The sequence below is a fragment of the Convolutriloba macropyga genome, chromosome 3 (assembly GCF_964194025.1).
Source record: "Convolutriloba macropyga chromosome 3, txConMacr16.3, whole genome shotgun sequence".
NCBI lineage: Eukaryota > Metazoa > Xenacoelomorpha > Acoela > Convolutidae > Convolutriloba > Convolutriloba macropyga.
In genome coordinates, this window is record NC_134470.1 from 34,281,937 (window position 1) to 34,304,036 (window position 22,100).

Here is a 22,100-nt window from a genome sequence, read left to right on the forward strand (position 1 = left end):
AATAGTATGGTTAAAAGAGAATAGCATAACCAAGTTAAATTAGCACTCTTTCAAGCAAATCGCAATTGTGTTACGATTTGTCAAAATATTTGTCTGTTGGCTACTTTTGTCAATACCTGAATATCATATTCGAAGCCAAAAAAAAACAACAAATCAATCTCCCTCTGCTTCATTTTAACTAACAAATGTTTACCACGTATGGGCAAATTGCAAATTTAATTTCATTATTGCATGAGTTTTGGTACGATTGGTATGCTCTAATTTCAATTCTTGGTATAGAAAATTCGACAAAAATTTTACAAGTCAACAACCGTTTCACACAATTTACACTGAAAAAGAATTGAAAATCTGTTCACTTTTTGCTGACATTTTCATCTGCAATCAATCAAAGTTGTGTTTTTGACGTGTAAGTTATGTGATTAGCGGTATAAAAAGAGCTTCAAGAACTACCAAAATTAGTCGTAATTTCATGTTGTAAATAGTAACTGACAAACAGTACAATCCTTGAAGCGCAATCCTGGACCAGTTTTTCTATTTGTCATTGCGTTGTGTTACTGCAAATCAACCTATGAATTGTACAATTTCATTTAACGCTTACATACTAAAAAGAGAATTAATTTCGAAGTTCTCAAATTTTCCAGCTCAGAAACGAAACTCCTAACAAGTTGAGTCATAAAGGAGAAAGACCGTTATTTTTTCTTCATCGAATAATTAATTCCCTAAGCAGACATTACATTACGACTATCCAATTTTTATTACTCATGTTTAAAATTTGGTAAAGTTTTAATATTCCCATTTTTCATTGCTAGATATAAAACAAAAGTGGTAGCCCTATAAATATAATTTAACTGAGTGTTCAATTGAACACCAGACAGTGCGTCTTCTGAAGGTTCGTATTTACTTGAGTAATCATCTTGCCAGCCAATGTATAAGTAAATTGATCGCAAAAATATACAACAATGATGCTTGAATTTTGAAATTTTGAACTATTTGTTTCAAGCGAAGCATATATAAAAGCTGAAAACAAAATTCTATTCTCCGTATGGATATTAAGCCGCTACTTTAGGTGTTGTAAATCCCCCCCCCCCTCATGAGTTGAAGAGCAGCCATTATAGTAGTCACAGTTTTTTTATTACTGTTCTTTCAAAACGAGATGAAAATAGGAAAAACTCTGTCGACTGTAAACCTCATGAAGATCTCTAAGCCGACTTTATTCCGATTGCTGATGTCATGCAGTTGCTAAGAAACTCTGAATTTAATGCGAAAAGGGCATTTTCTGAAAACGGTTTTCCTTGTTCAGTTTTTCTTGTTCTATAATACTGTTTTTGTTATGTTCGATTGTTCCTCAATTGACACTTGTCCAATTTCCGAGAGACCTTGGGCGAGCCAGACTAGTTTTCGTATGTTTGGTTGTGATTTTGTAGATTTATATATTGGTAATGCTTAACTTGAATTAAAAAATAGTAAAATTTGCAATTTTTTCAGGACTTTTTTTTGAAAAATTTGGGCACCTTTTTAGTTTTTAATCTTAGGGGCCCAATGAATAGTTTTCGGGAGAATTGTTGGGATTTTGGTATAAAACTCAATTTGATGGAGGCAAATTTAAAGTTTTTAAAATTTTTCATCAGTTTTGCTTAATTTGTCTCTAAATTTCGAACCAGTTCTCTGCCCAACTGCAATTTAATTTTTTTGGCTATAATTGAACTGGTTTTGAGTTCTTGAGCATCAAAAAATTGAACAAACTAGCACAAACTGTTGCAATTTTGTTTTAAAAGTGTCAGAATTTTTTCAGTTTTGTTTTTTTTTAATTAAGTTCTCACTGTTCTGCAAGCAAATAAACCAAACATTCCTTCGATGTTCATAATTTCCTTCGATCTTCATTATCAACATTCTAATGCAAAAAAGAAACCAGGAACGAAATGTGGATTCTGAAGATACGAAGAATTTCCTTTTTTTGCTGATTTTAAATTTTTTAATTCTTTTTATAGTTTTGCCTGCCTCGGCTTTTCTCTTGTACAAACTCCAGTTTTCTCTTAGATGGCAATATTTCTGTTCTCTTTTTCCTGCTTTTTAATGGTGAATTTTGGTATTCAACATGCCGACACCAAAAAAATGCCAGTTTAATTACAAATACGGTCGAGGTCACAAGGAGAAATCGAAAGCAGCGGGGTAAACAACAAAGCCCTGGCACTATGACTAAATGTTTGAAGACGTAGTGCACTTGTCAAACTCTATAAAGTATAGTGTACAGCTAATTGGTATTAGCATTAAACGTATTATTCTACAAATTAGAGGCTGAATTCGCCATAATTGTCGAATCTAATGAAACTGGGACCATATTAGAGCACTTTTTGATACTTCCGAAAAAAAAGTACGCAATCTTCAATTTTTCTATATTTTCTCTAATTGTTTTAATCCCAACATTAGTCAGTGGGACAACGGCAAATAATTTCCGGCAATCTGTCGGCGAAATTTTGTGAAGATCAATCATAGTTAGGTTATTTCAATATAAAGTAAAGTAATGTAAAACCGTGATGTCCTCGACTCAAAACAAGTTTGGGGCCAGGCGGATATGGATCGCGGACAGGGGGCCCAGACCAAAAGTTAGATATGCGTCAGATCGATCAAATTTTGGTCACCCAGGCCCAGACCGAAGTGACCCGAGTCAATCCCTGAGGAAGAGATAACAGATCGACCTCAGGTTTGGGCCAGGCGAAACGGCGCGACCGTAATTTGGTCTAGTCTATGAGCTCGGTCGGTTCGGCCCCCCTGTCCGCGACCCAAGTCCGTCTAGCATATACTTGTCCTGTTCGTCAATCTCATTCTTGGAGTTGTTCATGGCCTTGAACTGGACGAAGTTATAAGCTAAATTAATTAACATTATCATTATTAGCTGCGACTTTTAACAGAGGTTTTTTTGCAGATGTGGGAAATTGCAGTGCAGCTGGGACTGGGAATCGTCTTCCTACGACGCATACGATATTGAAAGGTGGAACTCCGATGGCTGGTTCTCAGGGACACCGAATGGCAATGACATGTGTGTCTCTATAGCATCCTATATACTGTCCGAGGACATCCCCCATGACTACTCCTACGTGAACGATGGCACCTGGTGTGGTGAAGACAGCTTCTGTCATGACAAGACCTGCACTCACATCTCAAAGATACCCGGCCTCACTGAATGTCCTCAGTAAGCATTAGTTAATTTCGTTTATCAGATTACACGGCCAACTACACGTTGATTTTGAAAAATTAATGCCTGAATAAAAACTATGAAGAATTTTTCGGAAAACTGTGAGTTGTTTTCACTAAGAAAGCTTTAAATTATTCTTTAAATTATTCTAATCTATTTTGTCCCCCCCCCCACTGTTTTTTATGGTCCCAAGTTACAAATTATGCGTTGCCGTATAGCACGTTACTATGCAAAAAATAACACGCGCGCCTTCATTAAGCTAAGGGGCAGCAGAAGAGACCCAAATATTCAACCAAACGCCATTCACAGTCAATGGCGTTCAGTTACAAGACAGAAAGCTTGAGACTAAATGTAAATTTATTAGTCACAAAATTTCTTCAGTTTTTCATGCATTATGGGGGTCTAAGAAGGTGCAACTACTGTGCAATGAACAAGTACTGGATTCAAACAGGTATCTGTTACTTGAAAGCATCATGTACTTACAATTACACCACGTGGATCTTAAGCTCTCGAACTACTTGCCCGCGTACCCGGGTCGAATGTCCTCCCTAATGTCTTCCCATTTTGTTTGAAGAGTCGGAGGGGGGGGGGGGTAAATTGGGGTAATTTGTCTATGGGGGTAAATTGATATGAGTAAGGGGGTAATGTGGTCTGGGGGCAAAATTATGTAAGAGTGGGGCTGCATTGGGTTGCAATGGGAAGACTTCTGAGGAATTACCCCTGGTCGAAATTGCGATGCAAGAGTGCGCTTCAAAGGAGGGACTTTTGAGGAATTACCCCCGGCCAAAATTACGAAGTAAGAGTGGGCTGTAATGGGTTGCAATGGGAGGACTTGTACGAAACCAACCCATGGCGAAAAGTGCGTTGTAAGAGTGAACAGGTAAGTTGTTCAGAGGGCGTAAGATGATGTAAGAATAGGTCTGCCAAAGGGGTGATATGGTGTAAGATTGAGGGGGTAATTTGTTAAGAGGGGGTAAAACGATGTAAGAATTGGGCTACCAATGTGGAGAAAACAATATAAGAGCAGGGGGAATTTGTTGAGAGGGGGTTAAAAGGTGCAGGAATGAGAGAGTGGGGCTGCGAAGGGGCTTTAAATATTGTAAGAATGGGGATGCCAAGGTGGTATAATAAGGTCACAGTGGGGCAATGGGAAACACTTTTCAAGAAAATTCAGCTCAAAACTTACATTTTTTTGGGCTGTAATGGGCTGTCAGGGGGCAAATGATGTAAGGGCGAAAGATGAGGGCGTTAAAGAAATTAACCCCAACCCCTAAATCTTTTTTGTCTCGCAAAGAAGGAAAATGATGTAAGAGTTTGGGGGATATTTTCTCCATTACCCCCTCACTCTTACATCTTGTTACCCACGTTGACAAACCAAAAAAGTAAAAAGGTGTTCATTTAATCTTTGACCCCCCTCACCTTCACATCGTTTTGACCCCCATGGCATCCTATTGCACCCCAAAAAGATGTAAGAGCTTTGAGCTGCACTCTTACATCTTTTGCGAAAAATTTGACAAGGATGGGCACCTTTTATAACCCAATGTCTTAGTCTCCTTTAGCTTACATCGCTCTAGCCAAGAATACTTTAAAGAAGTAGGACTTCCGGTCGATCTGCGTTAAGATTGTATTTTTGTAAATTGCATGATTTTATACCGTTTAGTTTTAAACTAGTTATTTTGAGTTAAATTTTTTTTTTTGGTATTTGATCAAAGCGTTCTCACGAATAAGCTAATGTTTCAAAAGCGCCACAGAGCGGAGTTCGGTGGCATAACGTCAAAAATAATTAACTGAATGAGCGCATTTCAAGCAGTCGATAAATTTCAGTTCCTTAGCGACGTTTCATATGCGCTTTTCACCCAAGTCCGAATGTGTGATCAGACCAATTTAAATTTAGACATCATCAATTACAGAACAATCTTCGTTTTGAGTGAAGTTAGTGGTCTGAAGATAACTGGAATTTGAAATTAGAGATTTAAAATTAGGTATAGAAGTTTAGAAAAATCGCGTGGAGTTGATCCCTACCACTCTCCCTATTGTAAAATGTTATGGACAAACATACAAGAAGTTTTGAACGAAAAAGCTCGGACACTTTTTAGAAATAGGTAAAAAAAAACTTGTCCAAAATGATTCGTTCAGTCCAATTTTTTTTATTTCATTCACCGATTTGGCGACCAAAACAATGTTAGGTGATCGAAAAAGTTAAGCCTCATCGAGCGCGGATAATTTTTTGGAAATAGATAAAAACTTGTCCAAAATGGTTCGTTCAATTCAATTTTTTTATTTTATCGACTGATTTGGTGACCAAAACAATGTTAGGTAATCGAAAGAGTTAAGCCTCATCGAGCGCGGAGACATTTTCTGGAAATAGGTAAAACTTGTCCAAAATTGTTCGTTCAGTCCTTTTTTTATTTTATCCCCAATTATGGCCAAAGTGGAGTCTGCCCACCAAAAATGAGCGCAATTGGACTAAAATTGACCATTTGGTGCCCAAAACAATGTTCGTTGATCAAAAAAGTTAAGCCTAATCGAGCGCGGATACTTTTTTTGGAAATAGATAAAACTTGTCCAAAATGGTTCGTTCAGTCCTATTTTTTATTTTATTCACCGATTTGGTGACCAAAACAATGTTAGGTGATCGAAAAAGTTCAGCCTCATCGAGCGCCGATACTTTTTTGGAAAAAGATATAAATTGTCCAATATGGTTCTTCCAGTCCATTTTTTTTATTTTATACACCGATTTGGTGACCAAAACAATGTAAGGTTATCGAAAAAGTTGTGCCTCATCAAGCGCGGATACTTTTTTGTAAATAGATAAAAACTTGTCCAAAATGGTTCGTTCAGTCCAATTTTGTTAATTTATCGACTGATTTGGTGACCAAAACATTGTTAGGTAATCGAATGAGTAAAGCCTCATCGAGCGCGGAGACATTTTCTGGAAATTGGTAAAACTTGTCCAAAATGGTTCGTTCAGTCCTATTTTTTTATTTTATCGACTGATTTGGTGACCAAAACAATGTTAGGTTATCGAAAAAGTTGTGCCTCATCGAGCGCGAATACTTTTTTGGAAATAGATAAAAACTTGTCCAAAATGGTTCGTTCAGTCCAATTTTTTTTATTTTATCGACTGATTTGGTGACCAAAACAATGTTAGGTGATCGAAAAAGTTAAGCCTCATCGAGCGCGGATAATTTTTTGGAAATAGATAAAAACTTGTCCAAAATGGTTCGTTCAGTCCAATTTTTTTATTTTGTCGACTGATTTGGTGACCAAAACAATGTTAAGTAATCAAAAGAGTTAAGCCTCATCGAGCGCGGAGACATTTTCTGGAAATAGGTGAAACTTGTCCAAAATGGTTCATTCAGTCCATTTTTTTTATTTTATCCCCAATTATGGCTAAAGTGGAGCCTGCCCACCAAAAATGAGCACAATTGGACTAAAATTGACGATTTGGTGCCCAAAACAATGTTCCGTGATCGAAAAAGTTAAGCCTCATCGAGCGCGGATACTTTTTTTGGAAATAGATAAAAACTTGTCCATAATGGTTCGTTCAGTCCGATTTTTTTATTTTATCGACTGATTTGGTGACCAAAACAATGTTAGGTAATCGAAAGAGTTAAGCCTCATCGAGCGCGGAGACATTTTTTGGAAATAGGTAAAACTTGTCCAAAATAGTTCGTTCAGTCCTTTTTTTATTTTATCCCCAATTATGGCCAAAGTGGAGCCTTCCCACCAAAAATGAGCACAATTGGACTAAAATTGACGATTTGGTGCCCAAAACAATGTTCGTTGATCGAAAAAGTTAAGCCTCATCGAGCGCAGATACTGTTTTGGAAATACATAAAACTTGTCCAAAATGGTTCGTTCAGTCCAATTTTTTTTATTTTATTCACCGATTTCGTGACCAAAACAATGTTAGGTAATCGAAAGAGTTAAGCCTCATCGAGCGCGGAGACATTTTTTGGAAATAGGTAAAACTTGTCCAAAATGGTTCGTTCGGTCCAATTTTTTTTATTTTATTCACCGATTTGGTGACCAAAACAATGTTAGGTAATCGAAAGAGTTAAGCCTCATCGAGCGCGGAGACATTTTTTGGAAATAGGTAAAACTTGTCCAAAATGGTTCGTTCAGTCCTTTTTTTATTTTATCCCCAATTATGGCCAAAGTGGAGCCTGCCCACCAACAATGAGCACAATTGGACTAAAATTGACGATTTGGTGCCCAAAACAATGTTCGTTGATCGAAAAAGTTAAGCCTCATCGAGCGCAGATACTGTTTTGGAAATACATAAAATTTGTCCAAAATGGTTCGTTCAGTCCTATTTTTTATTTTATTCACCGATTTGGTGACCAAAACAATGTTAGGTGATCGAAAAAGTTCAGCCTCATTGAGCGTGGATACTATTTTGGAAATAGATAAAAACTTGTCCAAATTGGCTCGTTCAGTCCAATTTTTTAATTTTTTTGACCGATTTGGTGACCAAAACAATATTCGTTGATCGAAAAAATTAAGCCTCATCGAGCGCGGATACTTTTTTGGAAATAAATAAAAACTTGTCCAAAATGGTTCGTTCAGTCCGATTTTTTTTATTTTATCGACTGATTTGGTGACTAAAAGAATGTTAAGTGATCGAAAAGGTTAAGCCTCACCGAGCGCGGATACTTTTTTGGAAATAGATAAAAACTTGTCCAATATAGTTCTTCCAGTCCATTTTTTTTAATTTATACACCGATTTGGTGACCAAAACAATGTTAGGTTATCGAAAAAGTTAAGCCTCACCGAGCGTGGATACTTTTTTGGAAATAGATAAAAACTTGTCCAAAATGGTTCGTTCAGTCCAATTTTTTTAATTTTATCGACTGATTTGGTGACTAAAAGAATGTTAAGTGATCGAAAAGGTTGAGCCTCATCGAGCGCGGATGCTTTGTTCGGAAATACATAAAACTAGTCCAAAATGGTTGGTTCTGTCCAATTTTTATATTTTATCGCTCGATTTGGTAATCAAAACAATGTTCGGTGATCGAAAAAGTTAAGCCTCAGCGAGCGCGGATACTTTTTTGGAAATAGGTAGAAACTTGTCCAAAATGTTTCGCTCCGACCTTTTTTTTAAATTTTATTGACCAATTTGGTGACCAAAACAATATTCGGTGATCAAAAAAGGTAAGCCTCATCGAGCTCGGATACTTTGTTGGAAATAGGTAAAAAAATTGTCAAAATTGGTTTGTTCAGTCCAGTTTTTTAATTTTATTGACCAATTGGGAGACCAAAACAAAGTTCGGTGACGAAAAAGGTAAGCCTCATCAAGCGCGGCTTGTCCAAAATGATTCGTTCAGTCCAATTTTTTTTATTTCATCCACCAATTTGGTGACCAAAACAATGTTAGGTGATCGAAAAAGTGAAGCATCATCGAGCGCGAATAATTTTTTGAAAATAGATTAAAACTTGTCCAAAATGATACGTTCAGTCCAATTTTTTTATTTTATCGACTGATTTGGTGACCAAAACAATGTTCGGTGATCGAAAAATTTAAGCCTCATCGAGTGCGGATATTTTTTTGGAAATAGGTAAAAACTTGTCCAAAATGGTTCGTTCAGTCCAATTTTTTATCTTTATTGACCGATTTGGTGACCAAAACAATGTTAGGTGATCGAAAAAGTTAAGCCTCATCGAGCGCGGATAATTTTTTGGAAATAGATAAAAATTTGTCCAAAATGGTTCGTTCAGTCCAATTTTTTCATTTTGTCGACTGATTTGGTGACCAAAACAATGTTAGGTAATCAAAAGAGTTAAGCCTCATCGAGCGCGGAGACATTTTCTGGAAATAGGTAAAACTTGTCCAAAATGGTTCGTTCAGTCCATTTTTTTTATTTAATCCCCAATTATGGCTAAAGTGGAGCCTGCCCACCAAAAATGAGCACAATTGGACAACAATTGACGATTTGGCGCCCAAAACAATGTTCCGTGATCGAAAAAGTTAAGCCTCATCGAGCGCGGATACTTTTTTTCGAAATAGATAAAAACTTGTCCATAATGGTTCGTTCAGTCCCATTTTTTTATTTTATTGACCAATTTGGTGACCAAAACAATATTCGGTGATCGAAAAAGGTAAGCCTCATCGAGCTCGGATACTTTCTCGGAAATAGGTAAAAAAAATTGTCAAAATTGGTTTGTTCAGTCCAGTTTTTTAATTTTATTGACCAATTGGGAGACCAAAACAAAGTTCGGTGACGAAAAAGGTAAGCCTCATCGAGCGCGGCTTGTCCAAAATGATTCGTTCAGTCCAATTTTTTTTATTTCATCCACCAATTTGGTGACCAAAACAATGTTAGGTGATCGAAAAAGTGAAGCATCATTGAGCGCGAATAATTTTTTGAAAAAAGATTAAAACTTGTCCAAAATGGTTCGTTCAGTCCAATTTTTTTATTTTATCGACTGATTTGGTGACCAAAACAATGTTCGGTGATCGAAAAATTTAAGCCTCATCGAGTGCGGATGTTTTTTTGGAAATAGGTAAAAACTTGTCCAAAATGGTTCGTTCAGTCCAATTTTTTATCTTTATTGACCGATTTGGTGACCAAAACAATGTTAGGTGATCGAAAAAGTTAAGCCTCATCGAGCGCGGATAATTTTTTGGAAATAGATAAAATCTTTTCCAAAATGGTTCGTTCAGTCCAATTTTTTTTTGTCGACTGATTTGGTGACCAAAACAATGTTAGGTAATCAAAAGAGTTAAGCCTCATCGAGCGCGGAGACATTTTCTGGAAATAGGTAAAACTTGTCCAAAATGGTTCGTTCACTCCATTTTTTTATTTTATCCCCAATTATGGCTAAAGTGGAGCCTGCCCACCAAAAATGAGCAGAATTGGACAAAAATTGACGATTTGGTGCCCAAAACAATGTTCCGTGATCGAAAAAGTTAAGCCTCATCGAGCGCGGATACTTTTTTTGGAAATAGATAAAAACTTGTCCAAAATGGTTCGTTCAGTCCAATTTTTTTTATTTTATTCACCGATTTGGTGACCAAAACAATGTTAGGTAATCGAAAGAGTTAAGCCTCATCGAGCGCGGAGACATTTTTTGGAAATAGGTAAAACTTGTCCAAAATGGTTCGTTCGGTCCAATTTTTTTTATTTTATTCACCGATTTGGTGACCAAAACAATGTTAGGTAATCGAAACAGTTAAGCCTCATCGAGCGCGGAGACATTTTTTGGAAATAGGTAAAACTTGTCCAAAATGGTTCGTTCAGTCCAATTTTTTAATTTTTTTGACCGATTTGGTGACCAAAACAATGTTCGTTGATCGAAAAAATTAAGCCTCATCGAGCGCGGATACTTTTTTGGAAATAGATATAAATTGTCCAATATGGTTCTTCCAGTCCATTTTTTTTATTTTATACACCGATTTGGTGACCAAAACAATGTTAGGTTATCGAAAAAGTTAAGCCTCACCGAGCGCGGATACTTTTTTGGAAATAGATAAAAACTTGTCCAAAATGGTTCGTTCAGTCCGATTTTTTTTATTTTATCGACTGATTTGGTGACTAAAAGAATGTTAAGTGATCGAAAAGGTTAAGCCTCATCGAGCGCGGATGCTTTGTTCGGAAATAGATAAAACTAGTCCAAAATGGTTGGTTCTGTCCAATTTTTAATTTTTTTTGACCGATTTGGTGACCAAAACAATGTTCGTTGATCGAAAAAATTAAGCCTCATCGAGCGCGGATACTTTTTTGGAAATAGGTAGAAACTTGTCCAAAATGTTTCGCTCCGACTTTTTTTTTAATTTTTATTGACCAATTTGGTGACCAAAACAATATTCGGTGATCGAAAAAGTTATGCCTCATCGAGCGCGGATACTTTTTTGGAAATAGATAAAAACTTGTCCAAAATGGTTCGTTCAGTCCGATTTTTTTATTTTATCGACTGATTTGGTGACAAAAAGAATGTTAAGTGATCGAAAAGGTTAAGCCTCATCGAGCGCGGATGCTTTGTTCGGAAATAGATAAAACTAGTCCAAAATGGTTGGTTCTGTCCAATTTTTATATTTTATCGCTCGATTTGGTAATCAAAACAATGTTCGGTGATCGAAAAAGTTAAGCCTCAGCGAGCGCGGATACTTTTTTGGATATAGGTAGAAACTTGTCCAAAATGTTTCGCTCCGACCTTTTTTTTAAATTTTATTGACCAATTTGGTGACCAAAACAATATTCGGTGATCGAAAAAGGTAAACCTCATCGAGCTCGGATACTTTCTTGGAAATAGGTAAAAAATTGTCAAAATTGGTTTGTTCAGTCCAGTTTTTTAATTTTATTGACCAATTGGGAGACCAAAACAAAGTTCGGTGACGAAAAAGGTAAGCCTCATCGAGCGCGGCTTGTCCAAAATGATTCGTTCAGTCCAATTTTTTTTATTTCATCCACCAATTTGGTGACCAAAACAATGTTAGGTGATCGAAAAAGTGAAGCATCATCGAGCACGAATAATTTTTTGAAAAAAGATTAAAACTTGTCCAAAATGGTTCGTTCAGTCCAATTTTTTTATTTTATCGACTGATTTGGTGACCAAAACAATGTTCGGTGATCGAAAAATTTAAGCCTCATCGAGCGCGGATACTTTTTTTGGAAATAGATAAAACTTGTCCCAAATGGTTCCTTCAATTCATTTTGTTTTATTTTATCCACATTTATGGCTAAAGTGGAGCCTGCTCACCAAAAATGAGCACAATTTGACCGAAATTGACGATTCGGTGACCAAAACAATGTTCTTTGATCAAAAAAGTTAAGACCCATCGAGCGCCGATACTTTTTTTTGTAATAGATAAAGTTTGTCCAAAATGGTTCGTTCAGTCTAATTTTTTTTATCCAGCGATTTGGTGACCAAAACATTGTTAGGTGACCGAAAGTTTAAGCCTCATCGAGCGCGGATACTTTTTTGGAAATAGATAAAAAAAATTGTCCAAAATGGTTCGTTCAGTACAATTTTTTAATTTTATTGACCAATTCGGTGACCAAAACAAAGTTCGGTGACGAAAAAGTTAAACCTCATTGAGCGCGGATACTTTTTTTTGAATAGGTAAAAACTTAAAAAATGGTTTGTTCAAAATGGTCAAAATTAAAAAATGGTCCAAAAAAGTTTGTTCAGACCAATATTTTTATCCTCAAATAGGGATAAAGTGGAGCCTGCCCACTAAGAATGAGCACAATTGGACCAAAGTTGACAATTCTGTGACCAAAACAATGTTCGGTGATCGAAAATGTTAAGCCCCAACGAGCGCGGATAATTTTTTTGGAAACAGGTTAAAAACTTGTCCAAAAATGTTCGTTCAGTCTATTTTTTTTTTATTTTATCCCCAATTATGTATAAAATGGAGCCTGCCGACCAAAAATTAGCACAATTGGGCCAAAATTGTCGATTTGGTGACCAAAACAATGTTTAGTGATGGAAAAAGTTAAGCCTCATCGAGCGCGGATACTTTTTATTGAATAGGTAAAAACTTGTCCAAAATGGTTTGTTCAGTCCATTTTTTTTATTTTATCCCCAATTATGTATAAAGTGGAGCCTGCCGACCACAAATTAGCACAATTGGACCAAATTGTCGATTTGGTGACCAAAACAATGTTTAGTGATGGAAAAATTTAAGCCTCATCGAGCGTGGATACTTTTTTGGAAATATGTAAAAACTTGTCCAAAATGGTTCGTTTAGTCCAATTTTTTTTTATTTCATCGACTGATTTTGTGACCAAAACAAAGTTCGGTGACGAAAAAGTTAAGCCCCATCGAACGCGGATGGTTTTTTTGAATAGCTAAAAACTTGTCCAAAATGGTTTGTTCAGCACAATTTTTTTATCCTCAAATAGGGATAAAGTGGAGCCTGCCCACTAAAAAGGAGCACAATTGGACCAGAATTGACGATTTGGTGCCCATAACAATGTTCGGTGATCGAAAAATTTAAGCCTCATCGAGCGCGGATATTTTTTTTTGAAAAGGTAAAAACTTGTCCAAAATGGTTCGTTCAGTCCATTGTTTTTCATTAAATCCCCAATTATGTATAAAGTGGAGCCTGCCTACCAAAAATGAGCACAATTGGACCAGAATTGACGATTTGGTGCCCATAACAATGTTCGGTGATCGAAAAATTTAAGCCTCATCGAGCGCGGATATTTTTTTTTGAAAAGGTGAAAACTTGTCCAAAATGGTTCGTTCAGCCCATTGTTTTTCATTAAATCCCCAATTATGTATAAAGTGGAGCCTGCCTACCAAAAATGAGCACAATTGGACAGAAATTGTCGATTTGGTGACCAAAACAATGTTTGGTGATCGAAAAAGTTAAGCCTCATCGAGCGCGGATACGTTTTTGGAAATAGGTAAAAACTTGTCCAAAATGGTTCGCTCAGGCCAATTTTTTTAAATTTTATTGACCGATTTGGTGACCAAAACAAAGTTCGGTTACGAAAAATTTAAGCCTCATCGATCGCGGATACTTTTTGGAAAAAGATAAAAAAAAATTGTCCAAAATGGTTCGTTCAGTCCAATTTTTTAATTTCATTGACCAATTTGGTGACCAAAACAAAGTTCGGTGACGAAAAAGTTAAGCCCCATCGAGCGCGGATACTTTTTTTGAATAGCTAAAATCTTGTCCAAAATGGTTTGTTCAGCACAATTTTTTTTATCCTCAAATAGGGATGAAGTGGAGCCTGCCCACTAAAAATGAGCACAATTGGACCGAAATTGTCGATTTGGTGACCAAAACAATGTTTGGTGATCGAAAAAAATAAGCCTCATCGAGCGTGGATATTTTTTTAGAAATCTATACATTTGTCCAAAATGGTTCGTTGAGACCAATTTTTTTTAATTTTATCGACCGATTTTGAGACCAAAACAATGTTCGGTGATCGAAAAAGTTAAGCCGCATCGAGCGCTGATACTTTTTTTTGGAAATAGATAAAATTTGTCCAAAATGGTTCGTTTAGTCCAATTTTATCTTTTTATACCCAATTATGGCTAAAATGGAGTCCGCCTGATTAAAATGAGCACAATTTGATCGAAATTGACGATTTGGTGCTCAAAACAATGTTCGTTGATCGAAAAAGTTAAGCCTCATCGAGCGCGGATACTTTTTGGGAAAAAGATAAAAATTGTCCAAATTATTTCGCTCAGTCCTATTTTTTTTTAATTTTATTCACCGATTTGGTGACCAAAACAATGTTAGGTGATCGAAACAGTTAAGCCTCATTGAGCGTGGATACCTTTTTGGAAATAGGTAAAAATTTGTCCAAAATGGTTCATTGAGTCCAAATTCTTTTTATATTATTGACCGATTTTGTGACCAAAACAATGTTTGCTGATCGAAAAAGTTAAGCCTCATCGAGCGCGGATACTTTTATGGAAATAGGTAAGAATTTGCCCCAAATGTTTCGTTCAGTCCATTTTTTTTTATTTTATCCCCAATTATGTATGAAGTGGAGCCTGCAGACCAGAAATGAGCACAATTGGACGGAGATTGTCGATTTGGTGACCAAAACAATCTTTGGTGATCGAAAAAAGTTAAGCCTCATTGAGCGTGGATACTTTTTGGGAAATAGGTAAAAATTTGTCCAAAATTGTTCGTTCAGTCCTATTTTTTTTATTTTATTCACCGATTTGGTGACCAAAACAAAGTTCGGTCATTGAAAAAGTTAAGCCCCATCGAGCGCGGATACTTTTATGGAAATAGGTAAAAACTTGTCCCAAATGGTTCCTTCAGTCCAATTTTTTAAAATTTTATTGACCGATTTGGTGACCAAAACAATGTTCTATGATCAAAAAAATTAAGCCGCAACGAGTGCTGATACTTATTTCTGGAAATAGATAAAACTTGTCCAAAATGGTTCGTTTAGTCAAGTTTTTTCATTTTATACCCAATTATGGCTAAAGTGGAGCCTGCCCACCAAAAATGAGCACAATTGGACCAAAATTGACGACTTGGTGACCAAAACAAATTTTGGTGATCGAAAAAGTTAAGCCTCATCGATTACGAGTTTTTTTTTGGAAATAGGCAAAAGTTGTCCAAAATGGATCTTTCAGTCCATTTTTTTTTAATTTATCCCCAACAATGGCTAAAGTGGAGCCCACCAAAAATAAGCACAATTGGACCAAAATTGACGATTTGGTGACCAAAAGGATGTTCGGTGATCGAAAAAGTTAAGCCTCATCGAGCGCGGATTTTTTTTTTGAATAGGTAAAAAATTGTCCAAAATGGTTCGTTAAGTCCATTTTTTTTATTTTATCCCCAATTATGTATGAAGTGGAGCCTGCAGACCAGAAATGAGCACAATTGGACGGAGATTGTCGATTTGGTGACCAAAACAATCTTTGGTGATCGAAAAAAGTTAAGCCTCATTGAGCGTGGATACTTTTTGGGAAATAGGTAAAAATTTGTCCAAAATTGTTCGTTCAGTCCTATTTTTTTTATTTTATTCACCGATTTGGTGACCAAAACAAAGTTCGGTCATTGAAAAAGTTAAGCCTCATCGAGCGCGGATACTTTTATGGAAATAGGTAAAAACTTGTCCCAAATGGTTCCTTCAGTCCAATTTTTTAAAATTTTATTGACCGATTTGGTGACCAAAACAATGTTCTATGATCAAAAAAATTAAGCCGCAACGAGTGCTGATACTTATTTCTGGAAATAGATAAAACTTGTCCAAAATGGTTCGTTTAGTCAAGTTTTTTCATTTTATACCCAATTATGGCTAAAGTGGAGCCTGCCCACCACAAATGAGCACAATTGGACCAAAATTGACGACTTGGTGACCAAAACAAATTTTGGTGATCGAAAAAGTTAAGCCTCATCGATTACGAATTTTTTTTTGGAAATAGGTAAAAGGTGTTCAAAATGGTTCTTTCAGTCCATTTTTTTTCTTTATCCCCAACTATGGCTGAAAAGGTGCCTGCCCAAAAAAATGAGTGAGCACAATTGGACCAAAATTGACGATTTGGCGACCAAAACAATTTTTGGTGATCGAAAAAGTTGAGCCTCATTGAGCGCGGATACTTTTTTTGGAAATAGGTAAAAACTCTTCCAAAATGGTTTGTTCAGTCCATTTTTTCATTTTATCCCCAATTATAGCTAAAGTGGAGCCTTCCCACCAAAAATGAGCAGAATTGGACTATTATTGACTATTTGTTGACCAAAACAATGTTCCCGTGATCGAAAAATTTAAGCCTCATCGAGCGCGGATACTTTTTTTGGAAATAGGTAAAAACTTGTCCAAAAAAGTTTGTTCAGGCCAATATTTTTATCCTCAAATATCGATAAAGTGGAGCCTGCCCAACAAAAATGAGAACAATTGGACCAAAATTGACAATTCTGTGACCAAAACAATGTTCGGTGATCGAAAATGTTAAGCCCCATCGAGCGCGGATAATTTTTTTGGAAATAGGTAAAAACTTGTCCAAAAATGTTCGTTCAGTCTATTTTTTTTATCGACCGATTTTGTGACCAAAACAAGGTTCGGTGATCGAAAAAGTTAAGCCTCATCGAGCGCGGATACTTTTATGGAAATAGGTAAAAACTTGTCCCAAATGGTTCCTTCAGTCCAATTTTTCAAAAATTTTATTGACCGATTTGGTGACCAAAACAATGTTCTGTGATCGAAAAAGTTAAGCCGCATCGAGTGCTGATACTTATTTTTGGTAATAGATAAAACTTGTCCAAAATGGTTCGTATAGTCCAGTTTTTTCATTTTACACCCAATTATGGCTAAAGCGGAGCCTGCCCACCAAAAATGAGCACAATTCGACCAAAATTGACGATTTGGTGACCAAAGCAAATTTCAGTGATCGAAAAAGTTAAGCCTCATCGATTACGAATTTTTTTTTTGGAAATAGGTAAAAGTTGTTCAAAATGGTTCCCTCAGTCCATTTTTTTTACTTCATCCCCAACTATGGCTGAAAAGGAGCCTGACCAAAAAAATGAGTGAGCACAATTGGACCAACATTGACGATTTGGCGACCAAAACAATTTTTGGTGATCGAAAAAGTTGAGCCTCATCGAGCGCGGATACTTTTTTGGAAATAGGTAAAAACTTGGCCAAAATGGTTCGTTCAGTCCATTTTTTCATTTTATCCCCAATTGTGGCTAAAGTGGAGCCTGCCCACCAAAAATGAGCACAATTCGACCAAAATTGACGATTTGGTGACCAAAACAAATTTCGGTGATCGAAAAAGTTAAGCCTCATCGATTACGAATTTTTTTTTGGAAATAGGTAAAAGTTGTTCAAAATGGTTCCCTCAGTCCATTTTTTTTACTTCATCCCCAACTAAGGCTGAAAAGGAGCCTGACCAAAAAAATGAGTGAGCACAATTGGACCAACATTGACGATTTGGCGACCAAAACAATTTTTGGTGATCGAAAAAGTTGAGCCTCATCGAGCGCGGATACTTTTTTGGAAATAGGTAAAAACTTGGCCAAAATGGTTCGTTCAGTCCATTTTTTCATTTTATCCCCAATTGTGGCTAAAGTGGAGCCTGCCCACCAAAAATGAGCACAATTGGACCAACATTGACGATTTGGCGACCAAAACAATTTTTGGTGATCGAAAAAGTAGAGCCTCATCGAGCGCAGATACATTTTTTGGAAATAGGTAAAAACTTGTCCAAAATGGTTTGTTCAGGCCTATTTTTTTATCCTCAAATATCAATAAAGTGGAGCCTGCCTACCAAAAATGAGCACACTTGGACTATTATTGACGATTTGTTGACCAAAACAATGTTCCCGTGATCGAAAAAGTTAAGCCTAACCGAGCGCGGATACTTCTTTTGAATAGGTAAAAACTTGTCCAAAATGGTTTGTTCAGGCCAATTTTTTTATCCTCAAATATCGATAAAGTGGAGCCTGCCCACCAAAAATGAGCACAATTGGACTAAAATTGACAATTCTGTGACCAAAACAATGTTCGGTGATCGAAAATGTTAAACCCCATCGAGCGCGGATAATTTTTTTGGAAATAGGTTAAAAACTTGTCCAAAAATGTTCGTTCAGTCTATTTTTTTCTATTTTATCCCAAACTATGGCTAAAGTTGAGCCTGCCCACCAAAAATGTGCACAATTGGACTAAAATTGATGATTTGGTGAACAAAACAATGTTCCCGTGATCGAAAAAGTTAAGCCTCATCGAGCATCGAGCACGGACACTTTTTTTTGGAAATAGGTAAAAATTTGTCCAATATGGTTCGTTCAATCCATTTTTTCTTTTTGTCCCCAATTATGGCTAAAATGGAGCCTGCCCACCAAAAATGAGCACAATTGGACTAACATTGACGATTTGGTGACCAAAACAAGGTTCGGTGATCGAAAATGTTATGCCCCATCGAGCGCGGATAGTTTTTTTGGAAATAGGTAAAAACTTGTCCAAAATGGTTCGTTCAATCCATTTTTTCATTTTGTCCCCAGTTATGGCTAAAATGGAGCCTGCCCACCAAAAATGAGCACAATTGGACTAACATTGACGATTTGGTGACCAAAACAAGGTTCCCGTGATCGAAAAAGTTAAGCCTCATCGAGCGCGGATACTTTTTTTATAGGTAAAAACTTGTCCAAAATGGTTTGTTCAGACCAATTTTTTATCCTCAAATAGGGAAAAAGTGGAGCCTGCCCACCATAAATGAGCATAATTGGACTAAAATTGAGAATTTGGTGACCAAAACAAGGTTCGGTGATCGAAAATGTTAAGCCTCATCGAGAGCGGATACTTTTTTGGAAATAGGTAAAAACTTGTCAAAAATGGTTCGTTCATTAAAATTTTTTTTATTTTGTCGCCCATTATGGCTAAATTGGAGCCTGCCCACGAAAAATGAGCACAATTGGACTAACATTGACGATTTGGTGACCAAAACAAGGTTCCCGTGATCGAAAAAGTTAAGCCTCATCGAGCGCGGATACTTTTTTATAGGTAAAAACTTGTCCAAAATTGTTTGTTCAGACCAATTTTTTTATCCTCAAATAGGGATAAAGTGGAGCCTGCCCACCAACAATGAGCACAATTGGAGTAAAATTGAGAATTTGGTGACCAAAACAAGGTTCGGTGATCGAAAATTTTATGCCCCATCGAGCGCGGATAGTTTTTTTGGAAATAGGTAAAAACTTGTCCAATATGGTTCGTTCAATCCATTTTTTCTTTTTGTCCCCAATTATGGCTAAAAAGGAGCCTGCCCACCAAAAATGAGCACAATTGGACTAACATTGACAATTTGGTGACCAAAACAAGGTTCGGTGATCGAAAATGTTATGCCCCATCAAGCGCGGATAGTTTTTTTGGAAATAGGTAAAAACTTGTCCAAAATGGTTCGTTCAATCCATTTTTTCATTTTGTCCCCAGTTATGGCTAAAATGGAGCCTGCCCACCAAAAATGAGCACAATTGGACTAACATTGACGATTTGGTGACCAAAACAAGGTTCCCGTGATCGAAAAAGTTAAGCCTCATCGAGCGCGGATACTTTTTTTATAGGTAAAAACTTGTCCAAAATGGTTTGTTCAGACCAATTTTTTTATCCTCAGATAGGGATAAAGTGGAGCCTGCCCACCATAAATGAGCATAATTGGACTAAATTTGAGAATTTGGTGACCAAAACAAGGTTCGGTGATCGAAAATGTTAAGCCTCATCGAGAGCGGATACTTTTTTGGAAATAGGTAAAAACTTGTCCAAAATGGTTCGTTCAATCCATTTTTTCATTTTGTCCCCAGTTATGGCTAAAATGGAGCCTGCCCACCAAAAATGAGCACAATTGGACTGACATTGACGATTTGGTGACCCAAACAATGTTCCCGTGATCGAAAAAGTTAAGCCTCATCGAGCGCGGATAATTTTTTTATAGGTAAACCCTTGTCCAAAATGGTTTGTTCAGACCAATTTTTTTATCCTCAAATAGGGATAAAGTGGAGCCTGCCCACCAAAAATGAGCACAATTGGACTAAAATTGACGATTTGGTGACCAAAACAATTTTCGGTGATCGAAAAAGTTGTAGCGGTAGGACACTGGGAACCACGCAAAACACATTGATCTCCCTTGTCCTTTTCCCTTCTTTTCAAGTGATCTTTATATGTAACGCCCCTTATATACAGGACACCTCACCCCACTGTTGTTGGACACAGAAGTGACAACCCAACCCCACTGTTGACCCCCACTATTGCCCTCCCCCCCCAACGCGCTGTTGCCCACCCCCATCAACCCCCGGTGCACGTTAGTCGGTTATGTTTTCCTAATTTTGAATTCGTTTCAGCCTTGTCAGCATTCAATCGATTCAATTCAGCATTCGGAGGTCGGGGATGGCATTTATAATGCTTCCTCCTGGCCGCCATGCTAATTTGAGGAGGTCGCTGACGATGGAAAAGTGTGATCCATCAAACATGGAAGCTGTGCAAGATTCAACACAAGCTGCGGAAGGTTAGCCGGAGTTCGACAGTGAAGAGTTCGATAGCGGAGACTGAAACTGAGCAGCAAGACTATTTAATTAACTCATTATCCTTTAACTCCTTTATTCATCCAATATATTCATGAATTAACTTTTTTCTTGAAGATATTTTGTTTAAAGATTTTAGGCACATCGTAAAAACATGATAAAGGCATTCGCAGAGAGGCATTTGCAGAGAGGGCTTAGATAGCTAGCAGAGGGCATTTGCAGAGAGGCATTTAATGGCAGCGTGAACAACGTAGCAGCATTAATTGCAGCGCGCTAGAACAGTAGCAGCATCTGAGGTCAAAGAGAGGCGGTGTCCTTCAAATAACGATTAGCGTGGGTGTTACGCATTCTGAGTAGCTTATAGGCACACTTAATTACATGTTATTGAAAACAGGTTGTTAATTAACATGCGCATGAATAAAATTCATCATGTACATGTCAACTGCATAAATGATTGCTGAAAGTAACCCTTTTGATGGTATAATCTGCCACGATCTTGATACTGTCATGATTAAAAAATATGTTTTTTTCCTGATCAACCCTGAATTTTAAATTATCCCGACTCCGGGAGCAATAAACATAATTTTGCGGTGCAGTTGTGTAAGACCAGCGGTTAATTTCAGCATTCATTTTACATAATTTTTACGCATTCACCGGAAATTACGTCATTTTTTGGTGAATTTTTTTATGCTTGTCTTACTTTTTTCAATAACTTAACCCGGGCAGCTGCTAAGTGGGCCAAATGAACTTGGAAAAAGTAGAGGTTAAACCTTGTTTTCACTGAATACGTGATTTTGCCACGATCGTTTATTTGATTTTATCTATTTAACTGATTACAGCTCCATACTGGTTTTACTGACTGGATATTTTTACCCTTGATTTGACACAAGTTTTTGTGACGTGTCTTTAAAAGATCTGGGTGTTCCAAAGATCTTACCAAGGTGCTCCAAAGAAAGAATTTTTGCTTATCCTTATCAAGATCTTGGCAAGATGTTCCAATTTTTATGTAAGATGTTGCATAATATGGTCAATTTACGTTTCACTGGGTCGATTTACGTGTCGTATTGTTCTTCTGTAGAAACTGCAACGGACGAGGCAATTGCAAACCGGGTCAAGGATGTGAATGCGATAAGGGCTACTATGGACAAAGCTGTGAGATGGAGGGCGTGGAGCACCGACCCCCCACAATGTCCGAAATATTCGCTGGCGCCATTCTCGCGGGCGTCAAAAGCATGTGGAACGTTTTTGCCGGTGACAAAGGACATGATGACTAACTTTGATTGAATAACTATGAAAAATTGGCGCTGAGACTTTGCACTTTCAAAAAAGCCGAAATCAGAACGCATGCTAACAATCTTAATTTAACCGCTTGGAGAATAGATATAAAGCTCCACATTATTGCAACTTATGTTATTATTGGCGAAACGCTCATATGTTTCCTTTTAAACAAATGTAAATAAAAGTAAAAAA

At 37.0% G+C, this 22,100-nt stretch overlaps 1 protein-coding gene across 1 annotated transcript in view; it reads left to right on the forward strand.

Annotated features, from left to right (window-relative positions):
• Positions 1-22,100, forward strand: part of LOC142337028 (zinc metalloproteinase-disintegrin-like batroxstatin-1) — an 87,089-nt gene extending 64,989 nt beyond the window's left edge. The window contains exons 9-10 of the mRNA XM_075386065.1: positions 2,924-3,190; positions 21,709-22,100. Of these exons, the coding sequence (XP_075242180.1) occupies positions 2,924-3,190; positions 21,709-21,904 (463 nt within the window). The 3' untranslated portion in view covers positions 21,905-22,100. The remainder of the gene's footprint in view (positions 1-2,923; positions 3,191-21,708) is intronic.